General features: G+C 46.3%; 1 protein-coding gene across 2 annotated transcripts in view; it reads left to right on the forward strand.

Moving 5' to 3' along the window:
* Positions 1 to 1,045: 1,045 nt before the first annotated feature.
* TNFAIP2 (TNF alpha induced protein 2) overlaps positions 1,046 to 18,052 on the forward strand; it is a 32,326-nt gene continuing 15,319 nt past the window's right edge. The window contains exons 1-4 of one of the 2 annotated variants that reach the window (XM_054026992.1): positions 1,108 to 1,128; positions 2,773 to 2,802; positions 10,711 to 11,128; positions 13,043 to 13,682. In XM_054026992.1, coding sequence (XP_053882967.1) covers positions 10,726 to 11,128; positions 13,043 to 13,682 — 1,043 coding nt within the window. In that variant the 5' untranslated portion in view covers positions 1,108 to 1,128; positions 2,773 to 2,802; positions 10,711 to 10,725. Of the gene's footprint in view, positions 1,129 to 2,772; positions 2,803 to 10,710; positions 11,129 to 13,042; positions 13,683 to 18,052 lie in introns of both variants that reach the window. The other variant, XM_054026991.1, reaches the window with a different exon arrangement.

Raw genomic sequence — 18,052 nt, forward strand, 5'->3', positions numbered from 1 at the left:
CTTATGTTCTTCTGTACAAATTTGGTGCCACCTATTGAAGTTTATTTATCCCAACAATGCAGAATCCTGAGGCTGAGGCAGTGGAGAGTCATTTACACTGGGGATGGGGGTGGGGATGACCCCAAATCATTAAGTTTTCTACATAGATGGGTTAGTTTTAGACTGGTGCAGCACTGGGATTTTCATCCCAGGGAAGATTTCTTATTTCTGAAACCTTTAATGTGCTATTTTACATGGAACAGGATGAACAAAAAATGCCATTGAATGTTTTGAAAATTTTCCACTGGCTCCCTTGGTGGCAATGGCAGGCAGTTGAGGGCACCGGGAAACCACTTACCCAGCAACTGTGAACCCTGGTGATTTGAGCGGAATCAGCATTTCCCAAGAGAAAGCACAGAAGGGCATGAGACCAGCCTGTGGGTGTGGACCATGTTCCTTTTGCGGGGGCGAAGGTTCTTTTGTTTTAAGTTACTATGTAACTATTTGGGGAGGGAGCCATGGAGAAAGGGAGGCCAATGCTGGAACAGGAGATGGAATCCTCCCAAAGGGATATAGCAGATCAAGGACACGCTCCTAACAGGCACCTAGCAAAGCAGGGATGAAGGAGCTCAGGCCATCTTAGACTGTGTCTTGAATGGGAATTTACACGGAGCGATGACAGCCTTGTGACTATGACATCGCAATAAATTGCCCAGTCGGTCAATCAGAATTCCGCTTTGGACAATCCGCGGCTGTGACGTCACGGGAATTATTGACCAATCAGTTTTGCCAGGTCCCCTCCTGGGTATTATGCTCGGGTGCCTCTCATTGAGGATGAGAGCTTCAGGCAGCCGTCGGAGCCCAGCCCTGCTCCTGCCATGGGGGCAGCAGCTGTGCCGTAGCCCCACCTCCTGGCCTCTGCCCCGCGAGCCCCCGCTCCCCGGCGCGGGGGAATTCCGGGCTCCCCCTTTCCGCAGCCCCCTGCTCGGGCCCAACCGCGGGCTGAGTTCCCCAGTGGCCGCCCTCCGCCCCCCGCCCCCCCCTGCGCTGCTCGCTATATAGCCGCGGCACCGAGCTCCTCCTGCGGCAGTGGAGCTGAGTCACCTGCAACAGGAGCGAGCGCAAGCGAGGCCGTGACTGCACGACAGAGTAAGTCACCCCCAACTCCTTGTGCCTTCCAGCTGACCTGCCCCCCCACCCCACTAGTGGGGTCGGTGTCTTCTCCCCCCGTGCCCCACTCTTCCGCTTCCCCCTCGAGCCTGCCCCTGCTGAAGGGCTTGTGACGGGAGTAGGGAATCCACTGCGGGCAAACGCTAAACCAGGGGTCGGCAACCTTTCAGAAGTGGTGCGCGGAGTCTTCATTTATTCACTCTGATTGAAGGTTTCGCGTGCCAGTCATACATTTTAACGTTTTTAGAAGGTCTCTTTCTATAAGTCTATAATGTATAACTAAACTATTGTATGTAAAGTAAATAAAGTTTTTAAAATGTTTAAGAAGCTTCATTTAAAATTAAACTAAAATACCCCCCCCCTCCTTCCGGGACCGGTAGCCAGGACCTGGGCAGTGTGTGAGTGCCACTGAAAATCAGCTGGCGTGCCGCCTTTTGGCATGTGTGCCTTAGGTTGCCTACCCCTGCGCTAAACCCTGGATCTCCCTGGAACCTGCCAGTTTTTGTCCCCTTGAAATAGAGACCGAACCTAACTGCTCCCACTACATCACAAAAGCCCAGCCCACGCAGCACGAATCCTGGATTTGGCCCCTGGAGTCTGGTGGATCCTGTCAGATTTTGGCCCCAAGCTCCCAAATTTTAAAGCTTAACACGGATAGCTGGTCCTGGGGCACTGAAAAATCACCAACCCCCATGAATCCCACTGCAGCAGTATTACACAAACCCAGTTCTGTCTTCCTAGATCCATCCTATTTTTGGTATTCACCCCCTAAATTCCATGACAGAGTACACCTGTAGCTGCTCCTCCAGCACCAAAAATTCCAGAGAAAAGTGCTGCAAAACTAGGGATCCAACATGGGGCTCCAGCTGGATTTTAGCAGTTTGGGTCCCAACTCCCAAATCATGCTAGAGAGAAAACAGTTCCTCCTACTTCACTGCAAAAATCTAGACTGGTCCTGCCCTGACACATCCCAGCCCAATAACATTGGAAAGACATCTGGTGCCTGGATTCTGCCAGTTTTTAACCACAACGGCCAGTTACGGTATTGCTGTATACTGCTGGACATACAGCAACATCTTGAACCTACCCCTTGATGTTTTAGCCCCCTTTTGAAGGTGCAAAGGTAATTCCCATCCTGGAATCACTCTACTTGGAGAGCTCACCTCACCCCAACATCTCCTACCTTGTGGAATCCCACCATATACCTAGGAAGTGATCCCTTCATCAGCTATCAGGGCAGTTAAGTGTATGACGTTTTCAACTCCAGAGTTAACTATCTTCTTAACGTTTGTATAGAGGACTTCTCCTTGATGCTGTTGCAGAGAGGGCTGTGATTAAAGAATATGACTGAAAATCACATCTAGTTCTGTTTCCATTGTGCCCATGGAGAAATGGGGCTCACATTTTATGGTCAGATGTTAAGAAATACTCATCACCCAGCAGCTCCTCTGGGATTCTCAATTAAGAGCTCAGCTCTTTTGAAAGTCTGGCCTCTTCATGTAACTGACCAACTGGGAGTCAAGCTCTTTTGAAAATCTGCCCCTTAATTTCAGTTCTTCACTTTCCTCGTTGGTAAAACAGGGATAATAGCTGCTTCCTAGAGCTAATTTTTTTTTGCAACAGGCTGAGCCATCCTGGCAAGGAAGATGCCGTGTAAGTACAAAGTATTGTTAGAACTCTTAAGTTGCCTGTATCCTTCTCCCATTCTCTTTGTTTACATCTTTTAATAAGTTTAGACAATGTTTCTAACTACAGTACTGAAGGAATGTCATACAGATACACTAGGAAAACGGTGTGTGGGGGAAAAATAAAATGAATAATAATTTACCTTCTGCACACACACTGGTATTTATTTAAATATAGTAATGAGAGTTTTGGCAGGCACACAAAGTAAATCCATTACAGGAACCAGTTTTTAAACAGCTAGACAGTTGTCTAATATCCTGGGGCCAGATTAAGCTCACTGATATACATGTGCGGGTCCCACTAATGTCCATGGATTTGTGTTCAGGTCTGAGAGCACAATTTGGCCCTTGGAAGACTGTGTTGAAATGGAGTCCTAGATTCTCAAGATGCTAATTTCTCTGGCTGTGATAGCAAGAGAGAGAATTGTTTAAATTTAAACCAACTTGAAACCTAGTTTCAAAGGGAGGTGAAAGAAATTTCAGCTACTACACTTTCCTGAGTCCCCTGGTAGGTTTTATGATTTTTTTTTTTTTAATTTTCTCCCCAATGTTTTTTGAAAAATCCTCATTAACAAGAGAAAATGACTTAGATGCCTTAGTCACATAGGGGAAAAATTTCAAAAGCACTTAAGTTCTATTTTCAGAGGTGATTTAGGAGCCCAAATCATTGGGACTTGCTCTCCTAACTGCCTGAGTCACTTTTGAAAATAGGACTTAAGCACTTTGAGAACTTTACCCACAAGCTCCGATTCTGCAGTGAGATGTGGCTGTGACAGCTGCCATTTTGGCTGACACCTCAGGAAATGATCTGGGGACTTCCAGAGCTAAAGATTCCTAACTGGAGCTGAGCAGATAAGTGATTTTTGGTTTGGTTGTGGAGCCAAAAAATCATGGGGGTGGAGCGGGGGGGGGGGGGGGGAGATTAGGTTTATTTCATATCGAAACTGGATGTTTCAATTTTTCTGTTTCTAAGCAAACGGTCATTCCCAAATGTCGCTTCAGTGAAAAAGTGTCTAAATGAACCATTTCAACTTTTTATTCCCTCCCCTCAGTTTTTAATTCAGTTGAAACTATTTGCTGAGTTTGATCTGAATTTTCAAATAGTTTGGGTTGCCCCAAAACTGCATTTTTCAGTAAATTTATTAGTCTCTGGAAAAAAATGTCGCCCGGCTGTACTCACATCCTCTGTGGCTCAGCAGATTTGGGGACCTGTAACACACACTCTCCAGGGGGTTACACAGAGGCAAACAGACCCCTATCCCTCTATGGAGCCCCATTCATTGAAAGTCACTAGGAATACTTGCATGCTAAAACTTACACGTGTAAATGTTTGTGAGATCGGGACTGTCCACACTGCAGCAGTCAGCGAGCCTCCCAGCACAGGTAGACAGATGCACATTAGCAGGACTTAAGCTAGCACGCTAAAAGTAACTGTGGCTATTGCAGTTTAGGCAGCAGCACGGGCTCTCAAGCCCCTGGCTCTGAGTGTGGGTGGCTAGCGTGAGTCTGTGCCAGAAGCACAACATGCACGCTGCTGTTTCGAGTGTGCTAGTGTAACCCACACACTTTCTGGGTGTGGTGTTCTGTCCCATCTAGTGGCACCGAGACCACTTAGAGAGAGAGTTAAATGAATCTGCTCTACAGCTAGGGTGACCAGACAGCAAGTGTGAAAAATCGGGACAGGGAGTGGAAGGTAATAGGAGCCTATATACGAAAAAGACCCAAAAATCGGGACTGTCCCTATAAAATCGGGACATCTGGTCACCCTATCTACAGCCTTCGCTAAGAGCCAGTTGGCTTTTAGCTCTTGCGGTAGAGGCTCATGCACTAAGCTCCAGAAGTCCCCAGTTTGATCCTGCCCACCGATAACCGGGGTCTGTCAGTATTCCACTAGTTCAAACCCCACTAGTGCCCATCTATCTACCGGGGCTGGGACGGTCACTCCCAGCTGCAGTGTAGACCATGATCTAAGTGGTTATATTATAGGGGGGAAAGTGAAACTGACTATACACAAAGTGCTGTCATATACACAAAAGGAAGCAAATTGGATGGGATTTTCAAAAATGCTCAGCATTAGTTTGACTCTGCTCTCAATAGAATTCATGGCAAAACTGATTTTGAGTTCAGTGAAAGCAGAGTCAGGCCAATGTTGAGTCTTTTTGAAAATCCAACCTTTGTTGCAACGGAACGGAAAGTTGGTAGGCAGCTTTTCAAAAGAGCTCAGAACCCATGCTGAATTCTTCTGCAAGTGTCATGTGGCACTTGTATGTGAAACGTGTCAGAGTTGTCTGCAGTGTTGTTGTAGACGCGTTGGTCCCAGGATATGAGAGAGACAAGGTAAGTGAGGTGGTAAATCTTGTTGGTCCAATAAAAGATATTACTTTACCTACCTTGTCTCGGACACATTTCAGACAGAAGGATGCTAAGGCTGATGATGTCTCTTTTAAAGCCGAGGGTGTAGCAATATGGATTTGATAAATATGGTAAGGTTAGAGGCACTGGGAAAGTAATGCCCAGGCCAACCCACAAGAGAGGGCTTAATACAGTTAAACTGGTGCAACTTTCTCATGTAGACAAGACCTAAGCTGGTTTGAAGGGAAACAAGCTATACTTGTATAAACACACTTGTACTAGTAACTGCACCCACACTAGGGGACTGCACTCATTTAACTGTAACTGATTTTCTACTGATTTAGTTACATTGGTCATTATTCAGTTTTTGCACCAGCCCTTGACATGAATTAATTGAAGTCATAACTGTAAAGGAAAATGTAGATACAACAGTAAACTCTGCTGAGTAACTTATCTTGGTTTTCTGAACTCCTGTAGAATAGAGGTAAATAGAATTCCTGAAGCAACAGAGATCCATAAATATCATCAAGCCTGTATCATCAATAGGCTGGGAGTAAACAAGAAAATAAGACAAAGTCCTGACAATACTTGCAGGCTCCAATGGGGGAGGGGGGGAGGATAGGAAATAAGAAGGGGAGAAAGTCAGCAAAGAATCTTATAAGAAAACAAATCTAGTAGGCTTATTTTCCTGCTTACTAAGCCCATTTTCTGGTTTGCCTAAATAAATGTGCTAAAATATCCATATGGCAGGAGACAGATTACTAGTTCTCTGAAGGTTGTGTGTGTGTGTGTGTGTGTGTGTGTGTGTGTGTTTGTTTTTTTGGAAGCTAAAAGTGGTAAGAGCCCTTTCGGTGTGGTGTCCAGATCTTCAGAGTCTGTCATCCGAGATTTATTTCAAGCATTTCCCCTGCCCTCCACAGCACACCACACCTCTCCCACTCCCAAAAACCTCAATGTTGCAACTTTTCAGGAGTTGGGAATTCTGAGGAACACAAAGCTATTTGCACAATCCAGAGAATCCAACCACTAACACCAGTCAATAGCAATATTGATTCTAACCTTATTGTTACTTAATATGGAATGGCAGAGGGCTCCATGTACGCTCCCGACTGTGATTCTGGCTATGATGGACCAAGTCAGAAATCATTGTGCCCATGGATGTTTCCACACATCACTGGGGCACCTTTTGAAATGGTGCCACTTGGAGAACTCTGTTACCAATGAAGCGAACTCTATCTAGATTGCATGCTTCCAAGGGAAGTGGCATCCATTGCTGATTCCTGGGCTGGGAGAGGAGTTTGCTCCATTTCTGGGAAATGATTCAGTACTGCAGAACTTCTGCAGCTCACTGGCTTTAGCCAAGAGGAGCTTTAATAACATCAAATGCCACCTAGCTGTTATACAATGCTTTTCAGCAGTGGATCTCTAACTGCTTTGCTAAAGAGGGAAACTGAGATACAGGGAGGAGAACTGACTTTCCCCAAGTTCCCAGCAAACCAGTGGCAGAGCCAGGAACAGAATCCAAGTCTCCTAATGCCTAGTCTAGTGATATGGCCATTAATTTACACAGCTTCCCTTTGGGAAAGTGCAGTCAGGTGAAGTGTAGCTGTGGTGCTGTATTTACTGAGCAGGGAAAACCAAACTACAGCGGAGAAGCAGGTGAAGAGTTCAGAGGCTCTTGGCTTGTCTGTTTAGCCTGGGGTAGGGGAGAGTGGAGTCGCCTGCATTCCAAGTTAGCCCAGGTGGCTGAGATACCTTGGGGATTCCGGCAGCATAAATTAATGCAAAACCGCTAAGAGTTTCATGTTTAGATAACTACTGGGACTAGTGAAAGAGTCAAACATAATTGACTGTGCCCCCTAGCACTAAGCAGTATTTACAGGTTTGGGGTAAACCTAGTTCCTGATATTTAATTACTTTTGCAATAATCATCTAGCCATTTACAATCTGTACAGAATAAACCATATAACTACAGGGATTGTCACTCACTGCTGAAATGCAGCCCTCTGGGATAGAAGGCTGGAGCCCTAGGACTCTCCATTGTTTTGGTTTTGAACTTGGACTTGTGCCCTTTTATGTTTGTTTATTATTTGTCGATTCGGTTTTTAAATTTTGCTCTTTTTAACCTTAGAAACATCAGGAATGTCAAGTCTGGCCTCTCTGGAGGACTTGCTGAATGATCTGACAATAAACATGTTAGACCAAGCCCTTTAATTGAAGGAGTGGAGATGTGCTAAATGATGTTTTCACAAGCCCATCCTTTATCCAAAATGCTGATTTGTCATTGACGTTAATATGTTATACAAACAAAGCTTTAGTCATTCTGACTACAAACCCCTCTCACATTTCCCTCTCTAGCCTTATACTGTCATTTTGCTAGTTCTCCAATCCTCAGAGTTTTCCGAGGCAGACAAGAGCAAGGTTTATTGTTGTCAAAACAGGTAAAATTCTCTTCAAAACCTACCTTTCAAGTCTTCATCAAAACAATAAAAGCATAAGCCCATTTTTTTTAATTCGCATGTCACCTTTGAGGACAGCAAATGGAGAAATGTCTTTTTCCATTTAGAACAAGAGGACAGCTTGCTTGGAGTGCCAGATGGAAGTGAGGTTATTCCTAACTAATTCTGCCGTTGAACAAACAGAAAATACGTGTGTGTGTGTGTGTGTGTAATACCTCCTATGAGATCAGGAACAAATATGGTGTGTGTGTGTTATATTATTACAAGGCTATTGTCGTAATCTGTGTTTTCCAGATGTGTGTACACACACACACACACACACCATATTTGTTCCTGATCTCGTAGGAGGTATTAATTTGGCCCAGCAGAGCTAGATATAAAGAAGTTTTTGTTCTGGAAAACACAGATTAGGACAATAGCCTTGTGATAATATAACCACTGAGCATCTGTCTAGATTCTCTATTACAATGGCATCCTTTGAAATAAATGACAAATAAAAGAGGAAGATGTTTTACATCATAAGATTCATAAAATTGGAGTTGATGTACCTTATTGAGTCTAGCTATAGTGAATTGCAATGGTTATTTCCCCCCCCTCCCCCCGCAAAAAAAATCCCCAAATTTCTTTTGTAAGATTCTAGAAGGGGAAATTGTATCCATTGTTTAAAGTCATAATTAGTATTACATTAGCGATCATGACAACATCCTTAAGAGCCTGAGCATCTTCGACCTCCCATTTTTCTCTTCTTGTGTGAGTGATGCCACAACTGCCATGAAGGCTGGTTTGAAAGAACTCCCATTCTAATCCTCTGTTTCTGGCCATTGTGGTGACATTCCTGCTGGCAGAAGAATCGGCACACCTGCCCCTACGATTTCCCAGAGTCATCCACTTATTCCTATTAATTTGGAATGCTGCTCATCAGGTTTTAACTTTTAGCAAACCTTTGTGGTCACTTGCAAATAAATGAACCTGTTAAACAAGGTGTGCCTGGTAATTTTCATAAGCCAATTATCTTGAGTTGATTTCTGCATGTGTAGACTGACAGTGGCACTGAATATAGCCAACAGGTTTTTTCATTAATAAAATTATCACGTTTCTCGCATTCTCTAAAAGCAACCAGCATTATTTCTTCCAAATCCTGAATCTCACCCCATAGATCAAAGCAGGGAGGCAATACTCCTATGTAAAACCGAATGATGTAAAGCTGCCCTTTCCCAAGTGCCTGTGAGTCATTCATACAGTCGCAGCAATCAACTTGACATTCTAGAGTCGTTGGTTTTGGATGATGACAATGTCAGTAATCAGAATCCACAGAGCCATAGTCTTCCAATGGACGTCTCTACACGTCAGTGCTTGTATCAATGGAAGCTGCACGTAGGGGGGTGATCAAGCATATAGCCTAGTGCATGGCCCTAAATCTTACAGCGTAAACTGAAGAAGAGCATTTGAAGGGCTTGATATTATAAGTTCATTTGTTAAGGGTGTGGTCATAGCCAAATTCTTCCCCCACTCCTAACCAGGCAGCTGCCCACTGTTCTGATGCTACAGTTTCACAGCAGATGCTGAAGAGTGGCCAGTCTGCATATAGCAATGCATTCGATGTGACCTGCACGAGAGCCAAAGAGTGGTGTTGGCAGCAAGGGCTAGAAACTTAGCATTGGTTTGGGTTTTGTTATTTTAAATTATTATTTGTATTGCAGTAATGTCTAGGAGCCCCAGTCAGGGACAAGGACCCTACTGTGCTAGGTGCTGTACCAAAAGCTGATGGCTTTTGTCCCCCATTCACCAGAGAATGCACCAATAGGGAGTGGATTTTTCAAGTACTGGATATTTTATAGTACCAGACATTGCAGTGCTGATTCCAGTACCACTGGAAATTCCTATATGGTTAGGGGCCTGCCTATCTCAAGAAACTCTCCCTCTTCCCTGCCATAGGAAGGTGCTCTCACTATAGAAAATTTGAGCTGAATTTGCTTCCCGTGCTATTTCAAGCTAGTGCCTGGAGGTCAGCATTTGTGCTATGTAAGGCCCATCTCTTCTGAGGGCGCGGGAGCCAGAGATTTGGTTTATTTGTGTGGGAATTTGACAGCAGCCAATCTGTATCTTTTTAGATACTGTAGCTGCACCAAGAGGTTTTCTGGAATGGAGGTTCTTACATTCCAGAATATATTGAAAAGGGGACCAAAATAGTCTACAGTGCATCAGTCATTGCAGGGATGTATCCTGCTTTGTTTGGACAGCATGGAGTACAAAGGGACCCTAACTCTGACCCGGGTCTTTGGTGTTTCAGTGAGACTAGTAATAAGTATTATGCTAATGCAGGAGAAGTCATGCCCTGCAGACATTAATATTATTTGATAAGATTTTTTTCCCCAGGACGTGCCTGGTTCTCCTAAACATTATAAATGGGATTTTCAAAAAGCTCTCAACATTGGCTGAAGTCAGAGTTTTACTATTGACTTCATTGAGAGCATAGTTAAACCCATCCCCGACTTCCCCCAACAAATGCATTTGCACACCTAGCTTTTCTGATTTTTATGATTGCGCTTACAAATCCGGTAACTGCATGTGCAAGGTGCCAGTGGCAACTGCCGTGTACCATCAAGTGCAGATGTGCATGCATTTCTGTGCTCATAGAGATTAGAAGCAGGCCCAGATTAGGTGCAGGACTGGGCCCCAGTGTCCCTATATTACAGACTGTGTGTACTAACCTCACTGAGTTCCTTGTTTCCACCATACTCTGGTAGAAAGATGTGTGTTTATACAGACTCCTGAAGATTTCCAATGAAGACAGTTCTGAATCATCACTTTCAGGTTCCACAGGAGTACATCCACCCACCTCGGTGTTATTAATGTCAACAAGGATGTTGTCTTGGGTCCTATCTAACTGACACACTCTTGGGCCGTGTGCTCTAACTCGCTCAGTGCAGCCCACACATGTTTAATGGCAGATTACCGTAGCAATTTTAATTTCCAGGAATAGGCCTTCAACTTTGTGCCACTGATGTGTTGGGTTTTTTTTATGCAAGCATTTGGGCCTGACAACTCTTTACTCTAATTTACAGGCTTAAAAAAAAAAGATGATAAAAATGATGCCCTTTTTCAACAACAGTCCTTTTGGGACGGGTAAGATTTCTAAGGACTGCATCACTGGAGTAAAGCCACCTGGAAAACCTTCGACATCATCAGAATCCGAGCCAGATACTGTATCTATTGAATCGGCTGTGGAAGAGACCCAGTCAAAAGATCAGATGAAAACTGAAAGCCAAGGACAAGATTCTGCTCTTGGAGACTCACATGCACCTTCCACTGAAGCCAATGGGAGCTGTTCTCATTCATCTGAGTGCAGAGATAGTCCCAAAAGGAAAAAGGGGGGGATAAAGGAAAAACTAAAAGATGCCTTTTCCAATTTTCGGGGTGGTCAGAAGATAGCGAATCTAACAGAAAAGGATGGAGCAGTGACAGACAACAAACCACTGGCAGGTACAGTATGCCAGTTCTATCTACATATATGGCCACTCTACTCCACAATCATTAGTGTATTTTATCCCCACAGTGCCCCTCAGGGATAGGGAAGTATTATCCCCGTTTTACAGGTGAGGAATGGAGGCATAGGTCAGATTAAGTGACTTCCACTAGATTTCTTATGAAGTCTGTGGCTGAGGCAAGAATTGGACCAAGGTCTCCCAAGTCGACTAGACTATCCCTTCCTCCTTCTAAGCAATTAGTATTGTGTAGTCTATGTCCAATGTAAATGTCCAACCCTGATACAGATAACAAACAGGCTTGGCAAAATATGTGTGTGTCTGACCACCAGGATATATGTCTGGAGGCCAAGCAGGTTTGCTGGCCATTTCAGCATCCATGCGGCCTCGAGGCTAGCTGGAAACCACCTGTTGTTGTCAGTTGTTCCTGGAAACCACGTCATCCCCAAAGCCAGGCCTCTGTAATGGATGATGTAGTGCTGGACAATGATACCCCTTTACTGGGAGGGGTATTCTAACATAGCAGCCCCTCCAGTCCAGAGTATACTGCCTGAAGGAGGATTGGACACTTTGATGCTTACCTGCTAGCACCAAGTATTTGTATTCTGGCCAACCGTCTCAGAGTTTGTCTATATGAACACTTAGTTTGTGGTGAGCTGGGGTGTAAATCTACCCCACACTAGCCTGCCGTGCACGAAGTGTCTGTCTGTGTGGACCTTGCTAGTGTGCGCTATAAATTACTTAATGCACATGCATTTTGACTTACCCCGCTTTCAAACGAGTGTCGATTAAAGCACATCCTGGAATTTTTAGTGTGCGGCAGCAGGGCTCACACGGATACGAAGTGTGTGGCAGGCTAGTGCAGGAGAGATTTATACCTCAACTTGCTGCACGCTCATTGTTCTTGAGGGCTTGTCTACAAGCATGGCATAGGATGAAAAATCAGTTTTCCCTGCGGTTTTTTGTTCTAGTGTCCAGCTCTTGGTACAACAGCAAGTACCAAGAGCTGGACACTGGATTCTGAGTACTTGCCAACCGTTTCTATCATTCTGTTCCACAATCCTAGCGGAAATCTAAGTTCAGGAGCAACAACATGTTGAAATTTTTCTCTAATATTAGGACTTCATGTGCCAAGCTTTTTAGTTGTATTCTGTTTGCTTATGCTTGTTCTTCAATGTCTTAGTATGCCCGTGATCCATATGTCAAATTCCCAGTGATGTCATTGGATGTGACATGACTGGAATGAGCAGATTGCCTTCACTATTGGTCAGTGGTGCTATTAATGGACTTTGAATGATTTGTAGTTCTTCTGGTGACTAAGGTTTTGACATCTGTTCCGTCCAGTGTGATCTTTGAGGAGCAAGCAGACACGGGTGAGACCTGAGGATGTATTGTCTCATTTCCACTCCTCCCCATCACTTACACACACTTACAATAAAGAACACAACTGGCTGAGCTTTTCGTGTGTCTGTGTGCGCTTTCCCGTAATCTTCAGTATTCCTGCTATAAAGATGCAGGTACTGCTCAGTTTAGTAGCCTGGATCTTGTCTACTGCTAGATGGATGGCAGAGGGTAAAAACAGATCTAGATAGCCCACTTGAGTTTTGAAGCTATCTAGCTATAAGCCCTGAGTAGAACCTCTAGTAGTTTAGCATAAAATAGTTGGCAGCACATCCAACCCCTGGATTTGTAATACCTTGGCGCAGCCCTGAGTCACAGCCATCTCTAGTGAGAGAGCTGGCAGGAATATTCAGAGATCTCTAAAAGTCATCTGAATGGCGCTTTGCTGTGAAGTCTAAGAATCAGCATTAAAAGGGGTATATAACTGAATGCGCTGTAGTATCGTGGGGCCATTTTTGTTGAGCCTTGGTCGTAAAGCAGTTGGGTACAAATATTGTTGTTCTTTTGACAGTTGAACAAATCAGAGAGCACCTTGAAAGTGACCAATTCTTCAATGCCAATCAACAGCTGATGGCTCTGGAGTGGGCCCTCTACAACAACATAAGTGACAAGAGTGAAGAGGAATTGTCAAGGGAGCAAAGAGAAGTGGAATCACTCTATGAACTACTGAAGTGTAAAGTCTTCAGCATCATAAAGAATTCGATAAGCCTAGCGCCAGCTAATCCAAAATTACTACGGCATGCCGTGTACACAATAGAAGAGCAGGAGGTGGCAGATGAGAAATACAAGTCAGAGAAGCCATCTGACAAGATCGTGAGTTACAGACCCAGAAAATGGAAGGAGGTTTGGATGGACACGGTGAAGCAGTCTGTAGCTGATCGTATGAAAGACATCCAGCGCACTAGCTCTGCTGAGAACCTGTCTACAACTGCTCTTTGCTTTCTGCACATGGGAAGGACAATGAAAGAGGATATGATAACAGTGGTGGAATGCATTAAACAACATTACCATGCTCAGTTTAACGTGTGCAGCACATATGCAGAATGTTACCATGGCTATTTCTCTTCTCAGCTGCAGCTGATTGCTGAGTTTGAACTGGGAGATAAGGACGTATATCTCCTCCTCACCTGGGTGCAGAACCTTTATCCAAAGTAAGTGGTGATTATATCTGTATGTTTCTCACTAGAGTTGACTGATCTGCATTCGTGTATTACCATACCATACATGCACGGGGCCTTTCATCACTTAGTCTGTTATCTTTGGTGGTTTTGCCAATGCCAGATTTTGGATAGTAGATTCCAGAAACAATCAGTAAAGGTGGTTTCTCTCTCTCTGAACGTTTAGAGATGGTATCTGAGCAAAGTGTATCCTAATAAGAGAACACTTAGGCTTGGTCTACACTTAAAAGTTATGTCAACATAGCTGAATCCAACAGGGGTGTGAAAAAACCACACTCCTCACCAACATAGCTATGCTGACAAAACCCCTGTGTAGATTGAGCTATGTTGACAGAAGGTGGCTTCTGTCAAGGCAGCTAACATTGTTCAGGGAGGTGGTATTCCTAGACCAACAGAAAAAGGCCTTTAGTCGGTGTAGGCTGGGTGTACACTAGAGGGCTGTGCTGACACAGGCCGCATGGTGTGGACATAGCCATAGTATAGGGGATATTTATGGCAAAATCCTTCCCAGTGTGTCTGCTTACAACAAAGGAAGTGGGTATGTGTTTGGAACCCATCTGAAGGTGTATGAGCCATCCTGCCAGTGCAGGATGGGCAACGGCAGCTGGGAGACACTCTACAGCATAATTTACGGCTGGTCCCAGAAAGGAGCAGGGTTCACCCACCTCTAGAGCAGGCTCCATGTTGCAGCATGTGTACAAGGCACCTGGGGGTCACATCACACTCCATGCTAGCAGACCATACTGTTCTACAGGCTGGTGAGAACTGGCAGGTGGGCAGCCGGGTCCCTTTCCCGGTACCTTGTGGCAAGTGCTGCCACATGTGTGTGTGCACCCTCACATGCCCCCACCAGTCACACTCACACGGCCCCGGGTAGGAGTTTGCCTGCAGTGATTAGTAAGGTACAGCATCAAGTACGATGTTTACAGTATCCAATTCAGAGAGTAATTTTGAAACTCAAAGAGCTCTTGGGTGTCTTGAGAGCTGTGCCACGTTATACACTGTAACTTAACAGCCTGCAGGTGGCAGAAGATGCCTCTCTGTCTATGCTCTGTAGGGGATCATTTGCCACCACGTACAGTTACACTTTAACGTCATGCTCCCGTGCACCGAGTCATGCCAATTACACTCCACAGCCAATTGAGCGGGCATCTAAGTAGTCAGGGAGTCCCCTCACCTGACCCTGTGGCTTAAATACATAGGATGGTATTCCCCAGATCTTGTATTGTGTGGTCCTTGGGCCTGATGCTCCACTAATGTAAATCCGCATAGTTCCATTGGCTCCAATGATGCCCATATATTTATGTGTAAGTTGACTTTGCTCCACTGGTGTCAAGTACATGGCTGATTTTTTGGAATCAATGGCACTATGCTGATTTACCCCATCTTGAGGGCCTGGCCTGAAATCCACACCTGCAGTTTATTCTAATCCTCTGGGGAGGATTTTTCACTTCCCCTCAGAGTGCCACAACAGCAATCTTTCAGCCCAGTGGGGCTGGAAGGGAGTCAAGTCCATTGCTGCCACTCTTTAATCAAATAGCTCACTGCATCAGGCTGGCCTGGGCAGGCTCCCTGTCCTGATCACCCCTCCAGCTGTCTGACTGAACTCTTCCAGATTCTGCTTCTCCACCCCAGATACGTCCCCTTGGGGCAGTGAAGGACCTTTTTTTTCCTTCTGGTCCCTCATTCAACTGCAGGCCTGTGCTTCTGAGAAACATGACGTGAAGTCATCTGGGAGGGTGGAGCATGTTTCTTAGGCATTACCCACAGTCCCTGTGTACCTCCGAGGGTATGTCTACACTGCAGCTGGGAGGTGTAATGCCCAGCTCGGGTAGACATAGGCGAGCTCTGCTCGAACGAGCAACTACAAGTAGCAGTGAGGCCGCAGCAGTGTGGGCGATGGCTCGGATTAGCTGCCTGAGTACAATCCCCCCTGGCCCCCCTGGGGGTACAGCTCAGGCAGCTAGCCCATGCCACGGTTTGTGCCACCCTGGCCCCCGTGCTATTTTTAGCATTCTAGCTTGAACACCGCTTGTGCATGTATGTCTACCCACACTGGAAATCGTATCACCCGGCTGCTTAGTAGACACTCCCTGAGTTAGGAGAACAAGGAATGGAACCCAAGTCCAGCAGAGCATTAGCCAAAGGACTGTTATTGGGCTAAACTACCACATATTTTGTAAAACTGAACTCCTCCATAGCCCTAGACAAAGCAGTTGCTCTGCTGTTAGATATGGTTTGTGAAGAAGTCTTGTTTCTTATCACAAACTGTAAATACAAAAGCTATGTTACTTGATTTTAAAACCCCAAAGTGTTATTTTCCTAAGTACTGCTTTGCTGTAAAATGGATTGACTTGAGGTTGATTTTAGAATTTTTCCAAAAGCGCTGCTGCACTTGGGGTAGAAACACTGATAGACTAGTCATGTTTTAACTACTTTCATAAGGTGCAACATGTGATTAAATTGGTATTGCTAAATATGGATGTGAGTTTCTCTTCCCGGAGACTGTCAGTGTTTCATACCCAGCCTAACCTACTTCCTATGTTAAACACATACTGTGCAGTGGGGGAGGGTACATGCACAAGGTGCTCACCTGCCACTGGTAAATGAGGATACATGATGTTGCTGGGCATTTCATAGGACACCACAGGATATGTACACCAGGGATGAATTTACCCCAGTGGGTTGAAATTCTAAAAACAAGTCGGTTTTTCCATACACACAAACCTCAGTGTCCTATCACTCTGAGTGACTTTATTTGAATATATGGAGATTTAAACCAGATGACTGTAGATTTCCTCTGTGAAAGATTCTCCTCAAACCATGCCTCTCATCTAACAGCCTGAGTGAAACGTAGCAGTCACCTGTAGCAGAAGGCAGGCTTCTGGGCCCAGAGCCTGAGCTAATTCTAAGGAGTGCTCAGTGCAGCTGAGGGGAAGGAAGGTGTACAAAGTTGGCCTTAAAGTCATTGTTGTGCTTCCCCTCCCATCCGTGATTCTGGGCACTGGTTGCTCCCCTCACAAAATAGGTTTAAGTTAGTTGCCTATGGCCCTAAGGGGCCATTGCACCTGTTAGGGAACAGCAGAGTGGAGAGAATCCTTGGCCAGGCCTCCTGCAGCAGGCAATAGGAGGTACAGCAGTGATTCATGTTGCCTCAGGTTCCCCTTGCACTGGGTGAATCCTCCTGCAGCTGGCTATACAAGTTTTACTGCAACTTTGCACCAGGGAAGCAGCACAGCTCTGATCCCTAGACATTTTAAAGGAGCAGCACACCGGGGGGGGGGGAGGGGGGGGGGCGAGGCGATATATAACAATGATATAGCTTAGGGTTACCATATTTCAACAATCAAAAAAGAGGACGGGAGGAGCCCCGCCCCCGTCCTGTCCTAGCCCCGCCCCTGCCCCTTCCACTCCCTCCCACTTCCTGCCCCCTCAGAACCCCCAACCCTCCCCCCCACTCCTTGTCCCCTGACTGCCCCCCAGGACTCCATCCCCTCCCTAAGCCTCCCTGCCTCTTGTCCCCTGACTGCCTCCTCCTGAGACCTTCCCCACATCCTAACTGGCCCCCTAGGACCCTACCCCCTACCTGTCCCCTGACTGCCCCAACCCTTATCCACACCCCCACCCCCTGACAGCCCCCCCCAGAACTCCTGACCCATCTAAACCCCTCTGCTCCCTGTCCCCTGACTGCCCCCTCCTGGGACCCCTGCTCCTAACTGCCCTCCAGAACCCCACCCCCTACCTAAGCCTCCCTGTTCCTTATTCCCTAACTGCCCCCCAGGACCCTACCCCCTACCTGTACCCTGACTGCCCAAAACCTTATCCACCCTCCCCCAGAAAGTCCGCCCCGAACTCCCCCCCCCCACTCCTTGTCCCCTGACTGCCCCCTCCTGGGACCCCTGCCCCTAACTGCCCTCCAGAACCCCACCCCCTACCTAAGCCTCCCTGTTCCTTGTCCCCTAACTGCCCCCTCCTGAGACCCCCCCACCTGTACCCTGACTGCCCAAAACCTTACACCCCCAACCCCCAGACAGCCCCCCCAGAACTCCCAAACACCCCCCCCGCTCCTTGTCCCCTAACTGCCCCCTCCTGAGACCCCCCCACCTGTACCCTGACTGCCCAAAACCTTACACCCCCAACCCCCAGACAGCCCCCCCCCGAACTCCCTGACCCATCCAACCCTCCCCCCTGCTCCCTGTCTCTTGACTACCCCCCCCCCCAAACCTCCCTGCCGCTTCTCTGACCCCCGGCCCCCTTACTGTGCTGCAGAGCAGCGCGCTCGGCAGTGGGGGAGGGGAGCAAGCTCGGAGCTCCAGACGAACAGCCGGCGATCTGTGAATGCA

This window comes from Malaclemys terrapin, chromosome 4, assembly GCF_027887155.1.
Source record: "Malaclemys terrapin pileata isolate rMalTer1 chromosome 4, rMalTer1.hap1, whole genome shotgun sequence".
Classification (NCBI taxonomy): Eukaryota; Metazoa; Chordata; order Testudines; family Emydidae; genus Malaclemys; species Malaclemys terrapin.